Source organism: Panthera uncia, chromosome A2 (genome assembly GCF_023721935.1).
Source record: "Panthera uncia isolate 11264 chromosome A2, Puncia_PCG_1.0, whole genome shotgun sequence".
Classification (NCBI taxonomy): Eukaryota; Metazoa; Chordata; class Mammalia; order Carnivora; family Felidae; genus Panthera; species Panthera uncia.
The window spans coordinates 162,447,751-162,469,812 of record NC_064816.1 but is presented as its reverse complement, the minus strand read 5'-3'; the positions used below and the strand labels follow the sequence as shown (position 1 = coordinate 162,469,812).

General features: G+C 47.4%; 1 protein-coding gene across 7 annotated transcripts in view; it reads left to right on the top strand.

Annotated features, from left to right (window-relative positions):
- PTPRN2 (protein tyrosine phosphatase receptor type N2) overlaps positions 1 to 22,062 on the top strand; it is an 803,411-nt gene that overhangs the window by 77,509 nt on the left and 703,840 nt on the right. For all 7 annotated transcript variants that reach the window (XM_049642198.1, XM_049642197.1, XM_049642193.1 and 4 more), the window contains exon 2: positions 9,389 to 9,439. In XM_049642198.1, the coding sequence (XP_049498155.1) occupies positions 9,389 to 9,439 (51 nt within the window). The remainder of the gene's footprint in view (positions 1 to 9,388; positions 9,440 to 22,062) is intronic.

Here is a 22,062-nt window from a genome sequence, read left to right as displayed (position 1 = left end):
GCAGGTCTAGGGGATCAAATGTATATTTTATCAGGACCCCCAGTTGACTTATATCTACCCTGAAATATGGTAAATACCATGATCTATCATGTGATGATGACAAAATGATTTAAGTCTACTAAGGAGGGTCCTGAGATTATACAACTATCCTAGTGGTCTGTGCATCAAGAATGGCCTGGAAACCAGATGAGTCAATCCAGCACTGCCAACAATCTTGTTTCCTCTTCAAGCCACGCATCTCACATATAATGGAAAGTTTGGCTGTGTCACCCATGTATGCCACCTCTCAGGAATCCTAGTTTTCACGTAGTTCACTTTATCCTGGCCTTCAATGCTGCTCGATCTGGGGCGTGTTCCTGACTGTCCCCATGGGGTTCTCTGAGTTTGCTTCCCCATATCTGTCTCCTTACAAAGTGGCTATTTGCACTCTCAGTATTTGACATTCAAGGCTCCTCATTAGATATTTTCCCAAAGCTTTCCTTTAGCTTTGTATCTATGGAAACAAGCTTAGAAATGCTTTCTTAATCCCAAAGAACAATTCAAGAAAATAATGCTTGTTTTGAAGATATTATTCCATCTCAGGAAGTAGAGGACAAAAAACAAAGAACCAGTCAAAAAAGCACTCAGAACACATAGAGTTGAAGCCCATCAAAGTAGTACAGCAAGATGTACGGTGTTCACAACACATTTCCCAACAATTAACTCCTGCACCTTAAAAATAAAACACAGAATTCTGGTAGATATCTTGAATTTGGAACAATTTATTCTTATTCTTAAGTATATGCAATGAAGAACTTGAAATCAAGGGAGTTACTCGAGATAAGAATTTAGTTTTTCTTTATTTTTGAAAAATGTCATAGGACTTGATGGTTGGCAGGTCCTGGCTCATGAGCCCCCTTCCAGAACAGGTATGGAGTTCTCTGTGTGCGAGATGCTGATTTTTGTCTTTAAAGTTTACTTATTTACTTTGAGAGAGCATGTGAGTAGGGGAGGAGGAGAGAGAGGGAGAGAGAGAATCCCAAGCAGGCTTTACGCTGGCAACACAGAGCCCAATACAGGGCTCAAACTCACGAACCGTGAGATCATGACCTGAGCTGAAACCGAGAGTTGGATGCTTAACCAACCTCTCGGAGAAGCTGATTTTGTGGATAGGTGGGCCAGCAGGAACTGCCTCAAGATAGTGGCCCCTGCCTCAGACAAGAACTTTGTTTGCAGAAACAAAAGATGTGTGGCAGACCGTGGCCTTTTCAGCCCCTGATGAATGTAGATGTCACCTTCAGGGACAGAGTTAACCAAGCAAACTTGTGGGGAGCTGGACTAGGGAGGACCAGTTGTCATGACCTGGTGATTTGTGTTGGTCCCCGGAGCCCGCCTCACTGACAGGCACCAGCTTGCCTGTGTTTGTGTGGGTTTCTCGCTGTGTCCCCCGCTGGGAAGGAAGCATGGATGTGGAGGGGCACTGAGCCTGCAGCTACCCTGTCACACAGAATGAGGTGAGAGAAGTTACCCTGAAGGTTTGCAGCAGGCAGTGCCTGTGAAGCCTACAGTAGAACAGATTTCAGCTCTCAGTTGCTCCTGGGCAGTTGACTGTAAGGCCATAGTAATACACACCAGTTGTGAATGGCTTTGGTCTCAGACCCCCGTGTGCTCTTTGGCTCTGGAGACTGTCTTCTTCCTCTCAGTGGGATCACCAGCGTCCTGGATTGTGGTTTCTGCACCCAGACAGCACTGGGATGAACATGATGGGTAGAAGCCCTCCTACCCTGAAAGCCCCAAACCTCTAGATGCTTTGGGAGGGACATCACAGTGCCGCCTTCCTGTTCCCTTCTCATTCCCTCTCCCTCCTCCTCCCCACCTTCCCTTCCTCTCCCCCTCCTCTCTCTTTCTCTTTTGTCTTTGGAATCAGGACCACAGCTTTAATCTGGGATCTTGGGGGAAGGAGACAAGATATTGTGACTTCAGTGCAGGTTGCTGAGATGAGGGGTGTCTGAGCGCTGGTTTCAGGGCTGCTTCCTGCTCCCAGAAGTGCACAGCTCCTAGAAGTGCACGGCATCCCAGCCTCTGGTCTGAGGCTTTTTGTTCTCTTGCTTGTTGTTCAGGGTCTATTCTAAAAGAAGCAGTTCTTAATGTGGAAAAGGTTTTCTATCCATGCTTGGATACTCCATCTGATTAAATGCATTTTTGCTTTTGATGTGATAGAAAAGTTCGGGAAAACTACCGTGAGAGTACGGAATTTGTGGTTATGTGGGTCTGTGCCCATGGCATGGCGATGTTGGGAGCAGTGACAGCAGGACCCTGTGCCAGGCACTATGGGCACTTTATCTTCACACCTGCTGAGTGCAGGGAACTCCCCGCCGCCCCCCACCCCCACCCCGCCCCTCATTCTCAGCTGAGACAACTGAGCCAGAGACGCTTTGCCAAGGCTGTGCGTCCACCATGGGGTAGAGCCAGGCCAATACTTCCTCACTCTGGATGGATGTTAAAAATGAGGATGACTTTTAAAAAGAATATTTCTTCAAATCTTACGCCTTACTTTTCTTTGCTAATGCCGTTTCTAAAAGAGTATAATTTAATGTAATTCCCCAGAACCTCATGTTTTCACAGTCCTTACTGTTTTCTACCTGGGAGAGACTGATAAAATGGCTTTGGTGAGAATCACTGTTTTGATAAATTCTGGCACTGAAATGAAATTGATAAGATTATTGAAGGGCTCCACTAGACACAGTGACTGGGGGCTCATGGGGCTCAAGGCACAGTTGCTCTTTTCTAAAGGCCTGGACAAGCCAGGACAGGTACACAAAGTCAGGAACAAAAAACAGAGCACGTGGGGTTCTGTGGGGGATGCGGGCAGTGAGCTCTGCAGCACATTGGGCACAGTGGTCAGTGTGGGTGTCTGGTGAGGCTTCTAGTGCAAGTTAGCCGGGAAAGGAAAGTAAGGTTTATACTATTTAACTTTGCTATTATAAATGTATATTTAAATTCTACCCCTAACATGAGGCTCGAACTCGTGACCCAGAGATGAACAGTTGAATGCTCCACTGACTTAGTCCCTGCCTTGTATTTTTGAAGTTATGAAGTCTGTGTATGTTTCTTGCAAAAAGGTGGTACTGAAGTATGAAACACCTTCCCAGAGGCAGCTGTGAGGACTTGAATGTCTTTCCCGAGACTGCTTCTTGGCATTTACATGACTCAGGCTGTTGCTATGCCGACCGGGGTGTGAGTGGGAAACCTAAAGAAGGCTGTTTCTACTGATGGTTTACCTGCTGCCGGCCGTAAAATAGGGGCCTCTGACGAATAACTGCTCAGTGACTACAGTGAGTGAGTGAGTGCAGTCAGTGGCTGGTGGGTTTCAAAGAAGACACATGCTTGGTAGAGACAGCAGGTGACGGCTTAGACCCTGGGTCCCGGTGTCCAGGTGACCTTTATCTCAGACTTTGCCTGGCACCAGCTGATACTCCGTTTCACACTGTCAGGTGCCAGCTCACATCACCTGGGCTTTATAGGCTTCTGTGAAATTGGTTTGACACCTTATTCAGAACTTCCTTTCTCCCCTGCAGCTGTCAGGGGCAGGGGTGAGGCTGCCCTCAGCCTCCACCTGCAACTCCCCGGAGCCTGTGCTCCCCCTGCCTCAGCAGAGACCAGCCCAGCACCTGCTCCTGTTGCTTTTGGAAGGGCTGCCCTTCTGACCTGGAAATTCCGGAGGTCACGGTGGAGGAGAGAGAACTGCCACCGTATGTGTGCACCCAGCTGCCACTCCCCTGGACCTCTGTCTGCTCGTGGGAGGACACCTCCTGCTGCCTAGCGAGTGGGCCAGGCCCGCCAGGCTCCTGGTCCAGGACAGGGCACAGTGCCTCCCTGCATGCTCTCGGGGCGCTCGGCCTTCACTTAATGAGGGTGAATATATTGATTACCAAATACCTGTAGCCGTTCACTGTGTTTTCATGCCACTTTTCCAGTACGAGGAGTATTTGAACCAAGAGAATGTTGCTGAGGTGTGGACTCCTCACATTTGGGAGCTGGGGCAGTGGAGAGTTCTTATTCGGTTTCTCAGCCCTGCACGCCCCGAAGTGATTCTTCATGCATTAAATCACCCAATTTACTGAGCGCTGTGCTCCAGGGACTCTTGGGGTAGCTGGGACTCCTGGCAGAGGACGAACAGGAACGGGAAGAATAGAAACTGTGAAAGTCCACCTGTGGGGAGTGAAATGGAGCTGAAAAAGGGTGTTTGTGCCCACGTCCAGGTCTGAGGTTTTACTGGGGACCACTGTGAACCGAGAGCTGTCCTCCCTCACCTGGCATCTGCTGTGGTGGAGACTGCAGCCCAGAACCTGCCACAAAGGGTCACCCAATATCCTTCTGGTGCTGCAGCTGGGAAGGCTTTCCCGCTGCACTGAGATAGTCAGATCTGTTCATTGCCTGGTTCCAATGGCTCACCTTGGCTTAAACATGAGCCTTCCCGTACAAATCGCCACACACACGCACCGTCTTGCAGCTTTTAGATTATTGCTATTTAGATGTCTGAGAGCTAAGAATCAGCTCCCAGAGAAAATGGTCTGGGTTAGTGGAGAACAAACAATGTATACACCAAATCAAGACCCAAATCAAAAACCAACAAAATAAATGATGTCTGTCCACTCCTGGGAACCCCTGAGGTGCAGCCAGGGGGTGTGCCCTGTGCCTGGACCTGTCTGCCACTGTTTATTTACTTCAGTGTCTGCTCTGAGACACGCCTCAGGTTGACTACCTCTGGGGTGGTGCTCCTGGTAATTGTTGGCAGGATGGGCCTCGGGACAGACACGCTTTGCCCATACCCTTCGTTTCTGCATGTGGCTGAAGGCACCTGAGTCCAGGTGTCACCATCTGCCTGCTCTGTGAGGCCTCCCATCGCTTCCTGCTGGGGTGGGAGCTGCTCTGCAAAGCTCCAGGGAGCTGAGACAGGGTGTGGAGGCCAGGAGCAGAGCCACGGGCAAGCAGGAGCCCAGTGGTACTGCCTTAGGAGGAGCTATATGGTAAAAGGAGAAGCAGTGAGCAGGAGCAGGGGCTCTCCTTCCCACCAAGGGTGCACGTGTGTGTGGTCACTGGCCAGATACTGGCAAAGATTTGCCTTTTTCTTTCCTTGGGTGTGTTCCAGGCCCACAGAAGAGCAAAGGTTGCAGGTGGAGGTAGGAGAAGGAATGGGAGTTGCGGGCTGGGATCTGGACAGAGGGCTCCACCAAGTAAGGTCCCAGTGGTGTGATGTGCCTGTGTCTGCCCTGGTGAACCCTTGTGTGGACACAAACCCACCCCTCTTACTTGGAACAGCTTGCAGTAGTGGAGAAGGCACGTGTGTGTGGGGGAGACAGACCAGGCTTTGAGTCAGACTGTGGGCATATTCTTTTTTTTTTTTTTTTTTTTTTTTTTTAATATATGAAATTTACTGTCAAATTGGTTTCCATACAACACCCAGTGCTCATCCCAAAAGGTGCCCTCCTCAATACCCATCACCCACCCTGCCCTCCCTCCCACCCCCCATCAACCCTCAGTTTGTTCTCAGTTTTTAACAGTGTCTTATGCTTTGGCTCTCTCCCACTCTAACCTCTTTTTTTTTTTTTTTTTTATTTCCTTCCCCTCCCCCATGGGTTTCTGTTATGTTTCTCAGGATCCACATAAGAGTGAAACCATATGGTATCTGTCTTTCTCTGTATGGCTTATTTCACTTAGCATCACACTCTCCAGTTCCATCCATGTTGCTACAAAAGGCCATATTTCATTTTTTCTCATTGCCACGTAGTATTCCATTGTGTATATAAACCACAATTTCTTTATCCATTCATCAGTTGATGGACATTTAGGCTCTTTCCATAATTTGGCTATTGTTGAGAGTGCCGCTATAAACATTGGGGTACAGGTGCCCCTATGCATCAGTACTCCTGTATCCCTTGGATAAATTCCTAGCAGTGCTATTGCTGGGTCATAGGGTAGGTCTATTTTTAATTTTCTGAGGAACCTCCACACTGCTTTCCAGAGCGGCTGCACCAATTTGCATTCGACTGTGGGCATATTCTTAACCTTCTCGAGTCCAGGTTTCCTTTTTTTGCAAAATGGGAGTAGGCATTGCAGTAGGCAACTGGGAGAGTCATTACATTGTATTGTTGTTTGCTTTGGGAGTGCTCAGTGAGAAGGGGGAGTGATCAAGTAAGAGAACTATGTATGAGAAGACTTCGTTATTTGTGAAAGATTGCCTTTGCGAAGAGATAACGTACTTGTTATACTAGTTATTAACGTGCATTTGAGTAGAATTCGCATGCCAGCTGGAGTTTGTCATCATTTTATTTGGCTGTCATACTAAATCTTTCTTGGCTTAGTAGCATTATCAGCTCTCAGTTTTTAAAAAAAATTTTTTTAATGTTTATTTTTGAGAGAGAGAGAGAGAGAGAGAGAGACAGAGTGCGAGCAGGGAGGGGTAGAGAGAGAAGGAGACACAGGATCTGAAGCAGGCTCCAGGCTCTGAGCTGTCAGCACAGAGCCTGATGTGGGGCTCGAACTCACAAACTGTGAGATCATGACCTGAGCCAAAGTTGGACGCTTAACCAACTGAGCCACCCAGGCTCCCCATCAGCTCTCAGTGTTAAGAAGATTTCCTGAGAATACTTGGGTTCTAAGCATGTTCGAGTGGCTTTGTACAAGATACAGTCACTGCTCCTGTTCATATGGTCCATCTGAGAGACAACCTGTTTTATTGTTTGGTGAGAGAATTCATTTTACTTTTATCTTTTTCTTACATTCGGTCACAGAACCTCTCCTATTCTGCTAGTGTGCACTGGCATCCATCTCAGTGCCTCTGCAAACACCTGTGGGAGGGAAGGAGCTTGGGAAAGAGCAGACCCTGGAGGGTAGTCAGCTTGCCTGTGGGTGGGCGGAATACTGGTGATGCGGATTGCTGGGCTGGGGACTTCGATTTTCAGGCCACTCTCCCCTCTACAGCAGCATCCCAGTCTGGAGGGGACACCCTCCGAGTGGAAGGGCTGCAGTGGGGATTCGTACAGCTGGGGGTCGGCAGTTAACCGGCCAGGGCGTGGGAATCCTGCTCGTGTGGGCTCTTTCCACCACAAAATACAAAACCCTTTCTAAATGTCTCAGGAATGATGGGAGGCAGAGCTGGCCTGGCTCTGCAGAATTGCTGGATCTTTTTCTGTTTGAATAGGCAAAGAAAAAGAGGCATCAAGGTGGTGACGCAATCTTGCGCAGTATTCTGAGAAAATAAAGGGGAAGCAGAATTAGGACTAAAAAGATTTGGTATGCACATCTGTGAGTGTATTGTGAGTGTGTGTGATGTGTCTGCCTGTGTGTATCTGTCAGCGTGCGTGTGCGTTCTGAAGCTGGAGGGAAATCTGTGGATAGATGCATAAGGGGTGTTCCCACCTTCACAGCTGGTCTCTGGGTGGTCAGCCAAGGGAGCAGTTTGAGCATTTTGGAAATGCTGCCTTTGTTTTCATGGAAAGGGGGGATACCACCATCAAAGCTGAGCAATTCTGGCTGTAAGCTCTGGGCACCAAGATGGACTGCTTCACGGGCCTGCTTCACAGGTTTAACTGCCTGGCTTTGGAGTCGCACCTGGTCTTGAGGCCATTCACGAGCTCGACTGTGAGATTGCTGTGTGAACAAATCGACTTTGGAGCCGTGCCCAGCCTGCCAAGGGAGAGGGAGGTGGGTGCCGCTGGAGAAGGAAGTGTGTCGGATGGAGAGCACGGGGCGGGGCCAAGTGTCTCACACAGATGTCTTTTTCTTTCTATGATTTATGGTCGTAATTAGTGTTAGTAGGTGGCTGACACTTAAAGTGAGATATGGCCTTTCTTAATTTTAGAGCAGATAACAACACAAATAAATTAGCATATTGCATGGTGGGGTGGAGTATGCTTAACGCTTGCATCTCTGCTGATAAACAACTTGAAATACTGCTGGTAGAAGTCTCTCTGCCGCATTTTTTAACCAGTTCCCTGTAAAGGATGGAATGAGGCACTCGCAGATAGCAGGTTGTTGAGGGTCAAGATTCAAGTGTTAATTGCGGTGCGTTTCTCCTTCCAATTGAGTCTAATTGTCAGCTGTGATTAGAGCAGCACAGGAAGTGGGGAAAGGCTTCTTCCTGCTGCCTTTCCTCACCGTCTGTCATCTCCAAGTTCCATGTGACAAACAGGGTTGTTAATGTGAGTGAGTGGTGGGCCTGAGCATGGGGCTGCTCCTCCACGGTCTTCTGTGGCACTGGCAATGCGCTGGGATGGTCCTGGGCACAGAGAAGGGAGCATGTGGCCCTCTGAGCATCTGGGGCAGTGGGAGGGGCGACCAGACTGCCCAGGCTCCTTGCGAGACCCTGGGTGGTTTGCATCTGTTCTTCCGGCAGAGACCATCTCCTGGGTGGCTGGACTTGAGTCTTAAAGATCAGGCAGCCCGATTGTCCTGCTCATGAGACTGAGACTGGATGGGCCCGTTGCCTTTCTCAGGGTCACTACTTCTGGGGGAACAAGATTGGATGCAGGTCTCGCTAACTCTCAGTGGTGGCTAACCGTCTTTTGGATGCTTCTTGGCAGTTTTCCTTCCAGTCTGTTGTACCTTTCCCACCTCACAGGGCCTGCTGTGGGTACTCAGTGGGGAGGGCCTGTGAATGAGAGGCCCCAGGGGGCAGAGCCAGGGGGAGTGGGGAACAGGGGCGCAGTAGCAGACAGACAGCAGCACGCGGTCAGTTCGTGGATGAAGTGGGCAGCGATGTGTGTTCCAACCAGACAAAGACAGGACGTGATATTTGTCATGAGATTATATGTTGCTTCAGGAAAGCAGACCCTTTGCTTTGAGTTGAGGCCCAGGTGGCTGACTGAGGGGCATCTCCCTGGGTTTGTGCTCCGGGCCTGTGGGCTTCTCCCAGGGAGCGCGGGGACTGTAATATCTCTCTCTTGAATTGTTGTAAGGGCACAGTGAAACTGCTTATTCTTGTGAATTCATGGCAGCGCTGTCCCCTGTTAGATGCTGCTCCTCTGCTTCTAGAACAGAAGCTGCTTTCGTAGCTTCTCCAGTCCTGTTTTTGTGCCTTCCTCAACCCGTATTTGTTTCAGGGAATGCTTCAACTCTGTGGATTTTACAGCAGTTCCCCAGTGAGCAAACTAACAATCAGAGACTGTACAGTGACCCAGGGGGTGGGTCCCCTCATAGTTAATAACCTCTTCCTAACCTGCCGTTCTCTTTTGTGTATCCTGCTGCTTTCTAGCATCTGCATTATCTCAACGAAGTCAGATCCAAAGAGCCTGTGTGTGTCCGCGTCGTTTCTTCGAGACTCGGGAGTCAGTGGCTGTAATGGCCCTGGAGAGCCGCACTGTTCTTTGTAGCGCTGACTCATTTCTCTTTTGTCTTTCCTCCCCAGGCTGTTTGTTCGAGGATGGCCTCTGCAGACCATCTGAGACCTGCGTGAATGGTAAGTGTGCGAGTCCCAGCCGACATGCAGCTGTGGGTGTGGGCTTGCCTCTACCCTGCTAACCGCGGATGGGGCTCACCATGTGCAGGGAACATTCCGGGCGAGGTTCATTTTCTTTGATGCTCGCGAAGAGAGTTGTGGAGCTGAAAGTTCTCTGGGCGTGATTAAAAAGTTAATGGAAACCTAACGGAAGTGGAACACATCGTTTATATGCACGTGTGTGTGTCTGCGTCTACATCTGCATCTGTACCCAGGATTTACGGCTGCTCACCAGCAGCTTTACAACAGTAGGTGATGGAATCGGGTGCCCCGACTCCGGCTGGAACTGCCACATCCCTCAGCCTAGTTTTGCTCCACCAGCAGGAAGCCGTTCATCCTTTAGACCACCTGTTTTGTTCTCATCAGGAAGAGAAGAGATGTCTGGTACTTTGTGTTTTCAGGTAGAGCTCTGAGCCCCGCCAGTGGCTGGGTCTGGAGGGGTGGGAACGTGAGCTTCCCTCCACCACATCTGCCCTGCTCAGGAGAGACCTGTGTGCTGTGTGATGGCAGCAGATCTGGGGCAGTGTGCCATTGGGTCGTGGCCTTCAAATACTAAGGGAGGGGTTAGGGTACAACACCTGCACAGGGGCTTTGCCCTGTACTGCTTCTCCTGAAGCCACACGGAGTCTGCAAGTGGGCCCGGGTAGCTGTGGGAGGACCCATGTGCGGGGCGCGCCTGTTTTCCTACTGCTCCTGGTCTCCCCAGGTAGTTCAGGGAGTGTGTTTTGGGTGTGGATTTTGTTCTTGCCTGGAGCCTGCCACAGACGTCTCTGACTGCCCCTGTTCTCTGTGCAAACGCGGGTGTCTGTGGGTGGAACCTGGCTCACAGAGGACCTAGACCCTGGAAGCCCTCCACGAGTAAAAGGTGCCTTGTGCCTGACCACCCCTGAGCTCAGTTGGTCCTTGCTGGGCCCACATGGGACACATTTGAGGGTCTGAAAGTCAAAAACCAGGTGCTTTGAGTGTCCCTTGGAGTGAACAGTGCTGTGGACCAGACCTGGGATTTCAGGGCTGGGAACAATCATGCTTGTGTCCTGCTAGCTCATGTGCCATGGGGACAAATTGCTGACAACCCCGGATAGTTTGTTTTGTGTGTGTGTGTGTTTTCAGGGATTGGGGCAGGTTCTGTGCAGACTGTGATAATGGTGACTTAGGCTGGGGGAGAGTACATTAGAACCTCCGTGATGGCAGAATGTGGAGTGTTCAGCCGTGTGGCCCTGCCAGCTTGAGCGCCTCCAACTCTTATACACAGTCAGGCCTCTCCCTTGCCCTCCCCTCCCAGGCTGCTTGTGATTGTACCCCGTGAAGCTTTTATTTGGAAGCAGGTTTTTTTTTTTTTTTTTTTTTTTTTTTTTTTTTTTTTTTTTTTTTTAATGTTTACGTATTGTTGAGAGAGAGAGTCAGAGCATGAGCGGGAGAAGGGCAGAGGAAGAGGGAGACACAGAATCCAAAGCAGGCTCCAGGTTCTGAGCTGTCAGCACAGAGCCCAACGCAGGGCTCAAACTCACAAGCTGTGAGATCATGACCTGAGCTGAAGTCGGACGCTTAACCAACTGAGCCACGCAGGTGCCCTGGGAAGCAGGTTTTAAAAAATAATCTTACTTGTAAAAATGTGTCACCTGCCTTCAGTGAAGTTTGACTGTAAAGAAAATAGCTATGTGCATGTTTAACTAAATTGGGGATGTAAGCGGCAGCAGCACAATGGAAACTATAGTTTCGTTCACTCTCCTTTGTCCTTGACAAAAAGCAGGCCTGGAATCACAACTGTCGTGGGGGTTTTCCTTCCCTAACCTCAACTTGCCTTCCTGGCAGGGACTCATATTAACATTATGTAAGATAACAGCTTTGAGTTCTTTGGAAAAAGAAAGCAATTTAAATGTAAATATATATGCAGGCTTTGATTTATGGAGACAGACAATATTTGATATTTTTTCTAATACAGCTAAAGTCTACGAAATAGCAAAGCAGGCATCATCCAATCTCACAAAATTGTGTGCTATGAGTAGCTGATGGGGAGTTAGTAAGGAAAACATACCGTCTGGGTCTGTGGTTGCCACTTCATTCACCCTACAGGCGAGTGGGGCAAGGAGGTGTGGCCCAGCAGCCCTGTAAGGATACAGAGGGCAGGCCCCTTTGGGGAGTCTAGAATGTTCTGTGGTCAGACACAGGTTTCTTCTCTTTTCTTTCCCCTCCCTTTCCTTTTCTTAGAATGGAGAGAGAAATATATATACCTATTAACCTTATATATATTTTCAAAGTGTCCAATAGATCTTTGAAATCACAATTAAAATTTTTGCATGGGATAATGTACTTTATAAAGAAAGTCAGTGGGGCTCCTGGGTGGCTCAGTCGGTTGAGAGTCCGACCTCAGCTCGGATCATGATCTCATGGTCCGTGAGTTCGACCCCCGCATCGGGCTCTGTGCTGGCAGCTCAGAGCCTGGAGCCTGCCTCGGATTCTGTGTCTCCCTCTCTCTCTCTGCCCCTCCCCTGCTCATGCTCTGTCTCTCTCTCTCTCTCTGTCAAAAATAAATAAACATTAAAAAAATGTCAAAAGATAAACATACTTACCAGCTCACGCATCTGAAGATGGCTACTGTAAAAAAACAAAAACAGAAAATATCAAGTGTTGGTGAGGATGTGGGGAAATGGACCCCTAGGGCATCATTGGTGGGAATGTACAATGGTGCAGCTGCCAGGTTCCTCAAAAAATTAAACACAGACTTACCATATGATCTAGCAATCTCAAAAGAATACCCCAAAGAATGGAAAGCAGGGACTCAGACAGGTATTTGCACACCCATGTTCACGGCAGCCTCATTCACAGAAGTCAGGTGGTAGAAACGACCCAAATGTCCATGGCCAGATGGACGGAGGAACAAATGTGGTGTAGATGTACAACAGAGAAGCATCCCGCCTCGGAAAGGAGGGAAATCCTGACGCCTGCTACAGGATGGCCGCACCTGAAGGACACGATGCTCATCATGTGAGCAAAGCCAGGCACAGAAGGACAACTGCCCTGTAATTCTACTTCTATGAGGTCCCTGGAGCCGCCAGATCCATAGAGACAGAGAGGAGAGGGTGGGCGCTGGGCGCTGGGGAAGGGGGATGGGGAGTTAGTGTCTAATGGGGACAGAGTCTCCATTTGGGAAGATGGAAAGTTCTGGAGATGATAGTGGTGATGGTTGCACAACAGTGTGAACATGCTCAGTGTTGCGGAACTGTGCGCTTAGAAATGGTTTCGATGCCACGTTTTATGTTATTAGTCATGTTATTTAATATCACAATTAAAAACAAGATAACCGGGGGAGGTTGGAAGATGGCGGCGTAGGAGGACGCTGGGCTCACCGCGCGTCCTGCTGATCACTTAGATTCCACCTACACCTGCCTAAATAACCCAGAAAACCGCCAGAGGATTAGCAGAACGGAGTCTCCGGAGCCAAGCGCAGACGAGAGGCCCACGGAAGAGCGGCGAGGCGGTGCGCGCTGCACGGACTGGCGGGAGGGAGTCGGGGCGGAGGGGCAGCCTGCCCGCCAAGCAGAGCCCCCGAGTCTGGCTGGCAAAAGCGGAGGGGCCAGACGGACTGTGTTCCGACAGAAGCGCGACTTAGCGTCTGGGAGGTCACAAGTTAACAGCTCTGCTCAGAAAGCGGGAAGGCTGGAGGACAGAGGGAGGGAGAGCTGCTGAGCCCCCGGACGGCAGAGCTCAGCTTGGCGGGGAACAAAGGCGCCAGCGCCATCTCCCCCGCCCATCCCCCAGCCAAAATCCCAAAGAGAACCAGTTCCTGCCGGGGAACTTGCTCCCTCTGCGCAAACACCCAACTCCGTGCTTCTGCGGAGCCAAACCTCTGGCAGCGGATCTGACTCCCTCCCGCTGCCACAGGGCCCCTCCCGAAGTGGATCACCTAAGGAGAAGCGAGCTAAGCCTGCCCCTCCTGCCCCCGTGCACCTTGCCTACCCACCCCAGCTAATACGCCAGATCCCCAGCACCACAAGCCTGGCAGTGTGCAAGTAGCCCAGACGGGCCACGCCACCCCACAGTGAATCCCGCCCCTAGGAGAGGGGAAGAGAAGGCACACACCAGTCTGACTGTGGCCCCAGCGGTGGGCTGGGGGCAGACATCGGGTCTGACTGCGGCCCCGCCCACCAACTCCAGTTATACACCACAGCACAGGGGAAGTGCCCTGCAGGTCCTCACCACTCCAGGGACTATGCAAAATGACCAAACGGAAGAATTCCCCTCAGAAGAATCTCCAGGAAATAACAACAGCTAATGAACTGATCAAAAAGGATTTAAATAATATAACAGAAAGTGAATTTAGAATAATAGTCATAAAATTAATCGCTGGGCTTGAAAACAGTATAGAGGACAGCAGAGAATCTCTTGCTACAGAGATCAAGGGACTAAGGAACTGTCACGAGGAGCTGAAAAACGCTTTAAACGGAATGCAAAACAAAATGGAAACGACGGCTCGGATTGAAGAGGCAGAGGAGAGAATAGGTGAACTAGAAGATAAAGTTATGGAAAAAGAGGAAGCTGAGAAAAAGAGAGATAAAAAAATCCAGGAGTATGAGGGGAAAATTAGAGAACTAAGTGATACACTAAAAAGAAATAATATACGCATAATTGGTATCCCAGAGGAGGAAGAGAGAGGGAAAGGTGCTGAAGGGGTACTTGAAGAAATAATAGCTGAGAACTTCCCTGAACTGGGGAAGGAAAAAGGCATTGAAATCCAAGAGGCACAGAGAACTCCCTTCAGATGTAACTTGAATCGATCTTCTGCACGACATATCATAGTGAAACTGGCAAAATACAAGGATAAAGAGAAAATTCTGAAAGCAGCAAGGGATAAACGTGCCCTCACATAGAAAGGGAGACCTATAAGACTCGTGACTGATCTCTCTTTTGAAATTTGGCAGGCCAGAAAGGCTTGGCACGATATCTTCAGTGTGCTAAACAGAAAAAACATGCAGCCGAGAATCCTTTATCCAGCAAGTTTGTCATTTAGAATAGAAGGAGAGATAAAGGTCTTCCCAAACAAACAAAAACTGAAGGAATTTGTCACCACTAAACCAGCCCTACAAGAGATCCTAAGGGGGATCCTGTGAGACAAAGTACCAGAGACATCACTACAAGCATAAAACATACAGACATCACAATGACTCTAAACCCGTATCTTTCTATAATAACACTGAATGTAAATGGATTAAATGCGCCAACCAAAAGACATAGGGTATCAGAATGGATAAAAAAACAAGACCCATCTATTTGCTGTCTACAAGAGACTCATTTTAGACCTGAGGACACCTTTAGATTGAGAGTGAGGGGATGGAGAACTATTTATCATGCTACTGGAAGCCAAAAGAAAGCTGGAGTAGCCATACTTATATCAGACAAACTAGACTTTAAATTAAAGGCTGTAACAAGAGATGAAGAAGGGCATTATATAATAATCACAGGGTCTATCCATCAGGAAGAGCTAACAATTATAAATGTCTATGCGCCGAATACCGGAGCCCCCAAATTTATAAAACAATTACTCACAAACATAAGCAACCTTATTGATAAGAATGTGGTAATTGCAGGGGACTTTAACACTCCACTTACAGAAATGGATAGATCATCTAGACACACGGTCAATAAAGAAACAAGGGCCCTGAATGATACATTGGATCAGATGGACTTGACAGATATATTTAGAACTCTGCATCCCAAAGCAACAGAATATACTTTCTTCTCGAGTGCACATGGAACATTCTCGAAGATAGATCATATACTGGGTCACAAAACAGCCCTTCATAAGTTTACAAGAATTGAAATTATACCATGCATACTTTCAGACCACAATGCTATGAAGCTTGAAATCAACCACAGGAAAAAGTCTGGAAGACCTCCAAAAGCATGGAGGTTAAAGAACACCCTACTAAAGAATGAGTGGGTCAACCAGGCAATTAGAGAAGAAATTAAAAAATATATGGAAACAAACGAAAATGAAAATACAACAATCCAAATGCTTTGGGACGCAGCGAAGGCAGTCCTGAGAGGAAAATACATTGCAATCCAGGCCTATCTCAAGAAACAAGAAAAATCCCAAATACAAAATCTAACAGCACACCTAAAGGAAATGGAAGCAGAACACCAAAGGCAGCCTAAACCCAGCAGAAGAAGAGAAATAATAAAGATCAGAACAGAAATAAACAATATAGAATCTAAAAAAACTGTAGAGCAGATCAATGAAACCAAGAGTTGGTTTTTTGAAAAAATAAACAAAATTGACAAACCTCTAGCCATGCTTCTCAAAAAGAAAAGGGAGATGACCCAAATAGATAAAATCATGAATGAAAATGGAATGATTACAACCAATCCCTCAGAGATACAAACAATTATCAGGGAATACTATGAAAAATTATATGCCAACAAATTGGACAACCTGGAAGAAATGGACAAATTCCTAAACACCCACACTCTTCCAAAACTCAATCAGGAGGAAAGAGAAAGCTTGAACAGACCCATAACCAGCGAAGAAATTGAATCGGTTATCAAAAATCTCCCAACAAATAAGAGTCCAGGACCAGATGGCTTCCCAGGGGAGTTCTACCAGACGTTTAAAGCAGAGATAATACCTATCCTTCTCAAGCTATTCCAAGAAATAGAAAGGGAAGGAAAACTTCCAGACTCATTCTATGAAGCCAGTATTACTTTGATTCCTAAACCAGACAGAGACCCAGTAAAAAAAGAGAACTACAGGCCAATATCCCTGATGAATATGGATGCAAAAATTCTCAAGATACTAGCAAATCGAATTCAACAGCATATAAAAAGAATTATTCACCATGATCAAGTGGGATTCATTCCTGGGATGCAGGGCTGGTTCAACATTCGCAAATCAATCAACATGATACATCACATTAATAAAAAAAAAAAGAGAAGAACCATATGATCCTGTCAATCGATGTAGAAAAGGCCTTTGACAAAATCCAGCACCCTTCTTAATAAAAACCCTTGAGAAAGTCGGGATAGAAGGAACATACTTAAAGATCATAAAAGCCATTTATGAAAAGCCCACAGCTAACATCATCCTCAATGGGGAAAAACTGAGAGCTTTTTCCCTGAGATCAGGAACACGACAGGGATGCCCACTCTCACCGCTGTTGTTTAACATAGTGTTGGAAGTTCTAGCATCAGCAATCAGACAACAAAAGGAAATCAAAGGCATCAAAATTGGCAAAGATGAAGTCAAGCTTTCGCTTTTTGCAGATGACATGATATTATACATGGAAAATCTGATAGACTCCACCAAAAGTCTGCTAGAACTGATACACGAATTCAGCAAAGTTGCAGGATCCAAAATCAATGTGCAGAAATCAGTTGCATTCTTATACACTAACAATGAAGCAACAGAAAGACAAAGAAACTGATCCCATTCACAATTGCACCAAGAAGCATAAAATACCTAGGAATAAATCTAACCAAAGATGTACAAGATCTGTATGCTGAAAACTATAGAAAGCTTATGCAGGTAATTGAAGAAGATATAAAGAAATGGAAAGACATTCCCTGCTCATGGATTGGAAGAATAAATATTGTCAAAATGTCAATACTGCCCAAAGCTATCTACACATTCAATGCAATCCCAATCAAAATTGCACCAGCATTCTTCTCGAAACTAGAACAAGCAATCCTAAAATTCATATGGAACCACAAAAGGTCCCGAATAGCCAAAATAATTTTGAAGAAGAAGACCAAAGCGGGAGGCATCACAATCCCAGACTTTAGCCTCTACTACAAAGCTGTCATCATCAAGACAGCATAGTATTGGCACAAAAACAGACACATAGACCAATGGAATAGAATAGAAACCCCAGAACTCGACCCACAAACGTAAGGCCAACTCATCTTTGACAAAGCAGGAAAGAACATCCAATGGAAAAAAGACAGTCTCTTTAACAAATGGTGCTGGGAGAACTGGACAGCAACATGCAGAAGGTTGAAACTAGACCACTTTCTCACACCATTCACAAAAATAAACTCAAAATGGATAAAGGACCTGAATGTGAGACAGGAAACCATCAAAACCCTAGAGGAGAAAGCAGGAAAAGACCTCTCTGACCCCAGCCGTAGCAATCTCTTATTCGACACATCCCCAAAGGCAAGGGAATTAAAAGCAAAAATGAATTACTGGGACCTTATGAAGATAAAAAGCTTCTGCACAGCAAAGGAAACAACCAACAAAACTAAAAGGCAACCAACGGAATGGGAAAAGATATTTGCAAATGACATATCAGACAAAGGGCTAGTATCCAAAATCTATAAAGAGCTCACCAAACTCCACACCCGAAAAACAAATAACCTAGTGAAGAAATGGGCAGAAAACATGAATAGACACTCCTCTAAAGAAGACATCCGGATGGCCAACAGGCACATGAAAAGATGTTCAACATCGCTCCTTATCAGGGAAATACAAATCAAAACCACACTCAGATATCACCTCACGCCAGTCAGAGTGGCCAAAATGAACAAATCAGGAGACTATAGATGCTGGAGAGGATGTGTAGAAACGGGAACCCTCTTGCACTGTTGGTGGGAATGCAAATTGGTGCAGCCGCTCTGGAAAGCAGTGTGGAGGTTCCTCAGAAAATTAAAAATAGACCTACCCTATGACCCAGCAATAGCACTGCTAGGAATTTACCCAAGGGATACAGGAGTACTGATGCAGAGGGGCACTTGTACCCCAATGTTTATAGCAGCACTCTCAACAATAGCCAAATTATGGAAAGAGCCTAAATGTCCATCAACTGATGAATGGATAAAGAAATTGTGGTTTATATACACAATGGAATACTACGTGGCAATGAGAAAGAATGAAATATGGCCTTTTGTACCAATGTGGATGGAACTGGAGAGTGTGATGCTAAGTGAAATAAGCCACACAGAGAAAGACAGATACCATATGGTTTCACTCTTATGTGGATCCTGAGAAACTTAACAGAAACCCATGGGGGAGGGGAAGGAAAAAAAAAAAAAGAGGTTAGAGTGGGAGAGAGCCAAAACATAAGAGACTGTTAAAAACTGAGAACAAACTGAGGGTTGATGGGGGGTGGGAGGGTGGGGAGGGTGGGTGATGGGTATTGAGGAGGACACCTGTTGGGGATGAGCACTGGGTGTTGTATGGAAACCAATTTGACAATAAATTTCATATATTGAAAAAAAAAACAAAAAACAAGATAACCAAACTGGGAGAACCATTTAGCAACATGTCAGTGGACCGGAGGTTCTTATTCTGAATTATGAAGAGCCCCTACACCCTATAAGAAAAAGGCAAAGAATTGAATAGGAAAACAGGCAAAGATGTGAATAGTAGTTTGCAGAGGAGGGAGGAAAATGGCCCACTTACTGTATGAAAATGTGTTTACCCTCAGTACTACTTAGGGGAAATGTGAATATAAAGCTTACCTGCAGATTGCCAAACATTCACATGATGAATGATACCCGGCACTGGTGAGGGCTCAGGGAGATGGGCCCAGATGCACTTTGCTAGTAAGCACATGAGTTGGTTACAGTCATTTGGAATGTAATCTGGCAATATCTATTATATGAAAAATATACTGATAACTTGATTTGTTTTGGGGATTCACGTATATAAAAGCGAGGGTATGCCACAGTATTTATACTGGCAAAACCTGTAACACCTGTAAATCCACTGATATGGGAAGTTTCATAACTTATGCTGGGTCTATAGTATGGAGTATTACATAGATACTTAAAAAATGAGTTAAGTGTCTCATTTTTCCTGACCAGGAAAAATGTCCCTTGTGTGATAAATAGAAAAAGTAAGTTGCAGGGTAGTGGTTATAATATGATTCTGTTTTCTGGGAGTGCTCCCCCACTCCCACCCCCAGCAGATGACCGGAAGGAAGAATGTGTCTTTTGGGGGAACTAGGGGCAATTTGGGGAGGATATATATGGGGGAGATTAACTTGTGTTTCAAGATCTTTGTATTGCTTTATGTATTAAAGCAATCTTTAAAAAAAGCAATCTTGTGTTACTTTTGTAATAAAACTTACCTAATAAAGACATTTCAGAGTCTGCTGAGCTGATTTTGAAAGGCAGACCTTTCAAAGGTTCAGGCCTGCTGAGTCAGGTGCTGGCCCTCAGCTCCCACGGGGGTATCCCTGATGATGCATGAGACCCCTGTTCTGGCTTCACATGGAAGCTTCGAGGTAGGAATGTCAGGTGTCTCAGGTGGGGTGGGGTAGTACTGAGCAGGGACCTGGACAAGAACCGGCACACAGAATAGCCCCACAAATCCAGAGATTGACGCTTGGCGGGGGGGCCCTGCGGGGAGGGGGCAGCACCCCGCGTCTCCAGGACGGTGTTCCAGCTCCAGTAAACAGTATCTGTCAGTGGACAAAGAGCCTCAGTGGGCCCCACTGTGTGTAGAGTGGGGCTGAGGCCGAATCTGGGGGAGAGGTCAGCTGGGGTCAGTTCTCAGGCCGCATACCCCTGCTTCTTTCTCGTGTTGGCCCTTCTTGGGGTGCTGCTGCTGGCCCTCAGTGGGCCAGGGCTCTGAGCCACGAGCACGTGAAGGAACCTCCCTCCCTCCCTCTTCTCTTTCCCTCCATCTTCTCTTCCCCTCCTTCCTTCTGTCCTTCTTTTCCTTCTGAGACTCTCGCGGTCTGTGAGTTTGAGCCCCGCATCGGGCTCTGTGCCGACAGCTCAGAGCCTGGAGTCTGCTTCGGATTCTGTGTCTTGAGGTGTGAAGGGAGCAGACCAAATAAATATTTTTGTTGGAAGTGCTCAGAACAGTTTTTTATTTTCATTTTTGTGTTTAGTGATCACAAGCTGGGCCTGTCAACTGCAGGTCGTGATCTACTGGGGTGCCCAGCATGCTGTGGAAAATTTGATAGACTGAGCTCTTCTGTTTTATTGCTCTAAAAAAAGAAAAGAAAAGAAAAGAAAAAGAAGAAGCTTTAATTTGACAAGTGGGGGATGATGAAAAAGTACAGTGTATTTGGAAAGAGATGAGGTAGTAGCAGTGAAACCTATGCCATATGAGTTGTGACCACCCGGAGAGCCTGGGAAAGCCTGTGGGATCCGGACACCCTGGGGCTCCTGGCCCCTATGGGATCTGGACAGTCTAGGGCTCCTGACCCCTGTGGAATCTGGATACCCTGAGACCCCTGGGCCCCTGTGGGATCTGGACACCCTGAGGCCCCTGGGCCCCCGTTGGATCTGGACACCCTGGGGCCCCTGGGCCCCTGTGGGATCTGGACACCCTGGGGCCCCTGGCCTCTGTGGGAACCGGACAGCCGAGGCCTCCGGCCAAGGAGGTTTTCTGGCTGAGGAGACCTGGCTGCATCTGGCTCTGTGGGGAAGGCGCTGCTTCACTGGGAAGACACGCTTGGTGTTTAGGATCTCCCAGCTCCTAAGGCTCATTTCAGGGAGCTTAACAGGGTTTCCATATAATTTTTTTAAAAAATCAGCTTCATGATAACCCTTTTCACTACTTTTTTTGTTTTTTTGTTTTTTTTTTATGTTTATTTTGAGAGACAGAGTGAGTGAGCAGGGGAGGGGCAGAGAGAGAGAGAGAGAGAGAGAGAGAGAGAGAGAGAATCCCAAGCAGGTTCTGCACTGTCAGCACAGAGTCTGACGCAGGGCCCAAACTCAGGAACAGTGAGGTCATGACCTGAGCCGACGTTGGACACTCAACCAACTGAGCCCCCCAGGCGCCCCTTCACTACTTGTTCTGGGAGGTGATGCTCCTGTTTTGACCATGCTATCTGGGTAACGAGGCAGCCCTGTGGGGTTACTGAAGTAGTGGTTCTTTGCTCATCCTGACTGGGCTTCCAGACTCCGAGGAGGCAGACTTGATGATAGTTTTGTCTGGATAAATCACAACTTCATGGTGTTAGAAATTCCGGATAAAGATGTTGAGGAACATGGCCTTTTAAAGGTCATTTTGGGGCACCTGGGTGTCTCAGGCAGTTGAGCGTCCGACTTCAGCTCAGGGCATGATCTCGCGGTCTGTGAGTTCGAGCCCCGCATCGGGCTCTGTGCTGACAGCTCAGAGCCTGGAGCCTGCTTCGGATTCTGTGTCTCCCTCTCTCTGCCCCTCCCCCACTCATGCTCTGTCTCTCTCTGTCAAAAATAAACATTAAAAAAAAATTAAAAAAAAGAGATCATTTTATCAGCAAGGTATAGAGGCCACATTTGTGGGTTTTGATCTTCACCGATGACATTCACTTGCTTTCCTTGGACGATTCTGGAAGCACGCTTTTGGGAGTTAATGTGTGAGAGTTGTGTGCCAGCGCTTGTGTTCAAGGCTGCGGCTGACGTCTCTTGTGAAGACTCCCGGTGTTGTCGGAATGACAACTGGTGGCCATTCATGTTTTCTTTTATCCATTCACTCATCAGGTATGTTTCCACTGCGGGCCCTCACTGAGCTAGCTGGCCAGGAAGGCAAATGAGGCAAACCAGGAGACTTCAAGAAACTAGGAAGAAATTTAGGTTTGAATATTCTAAAACTCTTCACTTTTCGGTAACCCTCTAATTGCAGAGGACAGCTTTCAGTGACCCAGGCTGCA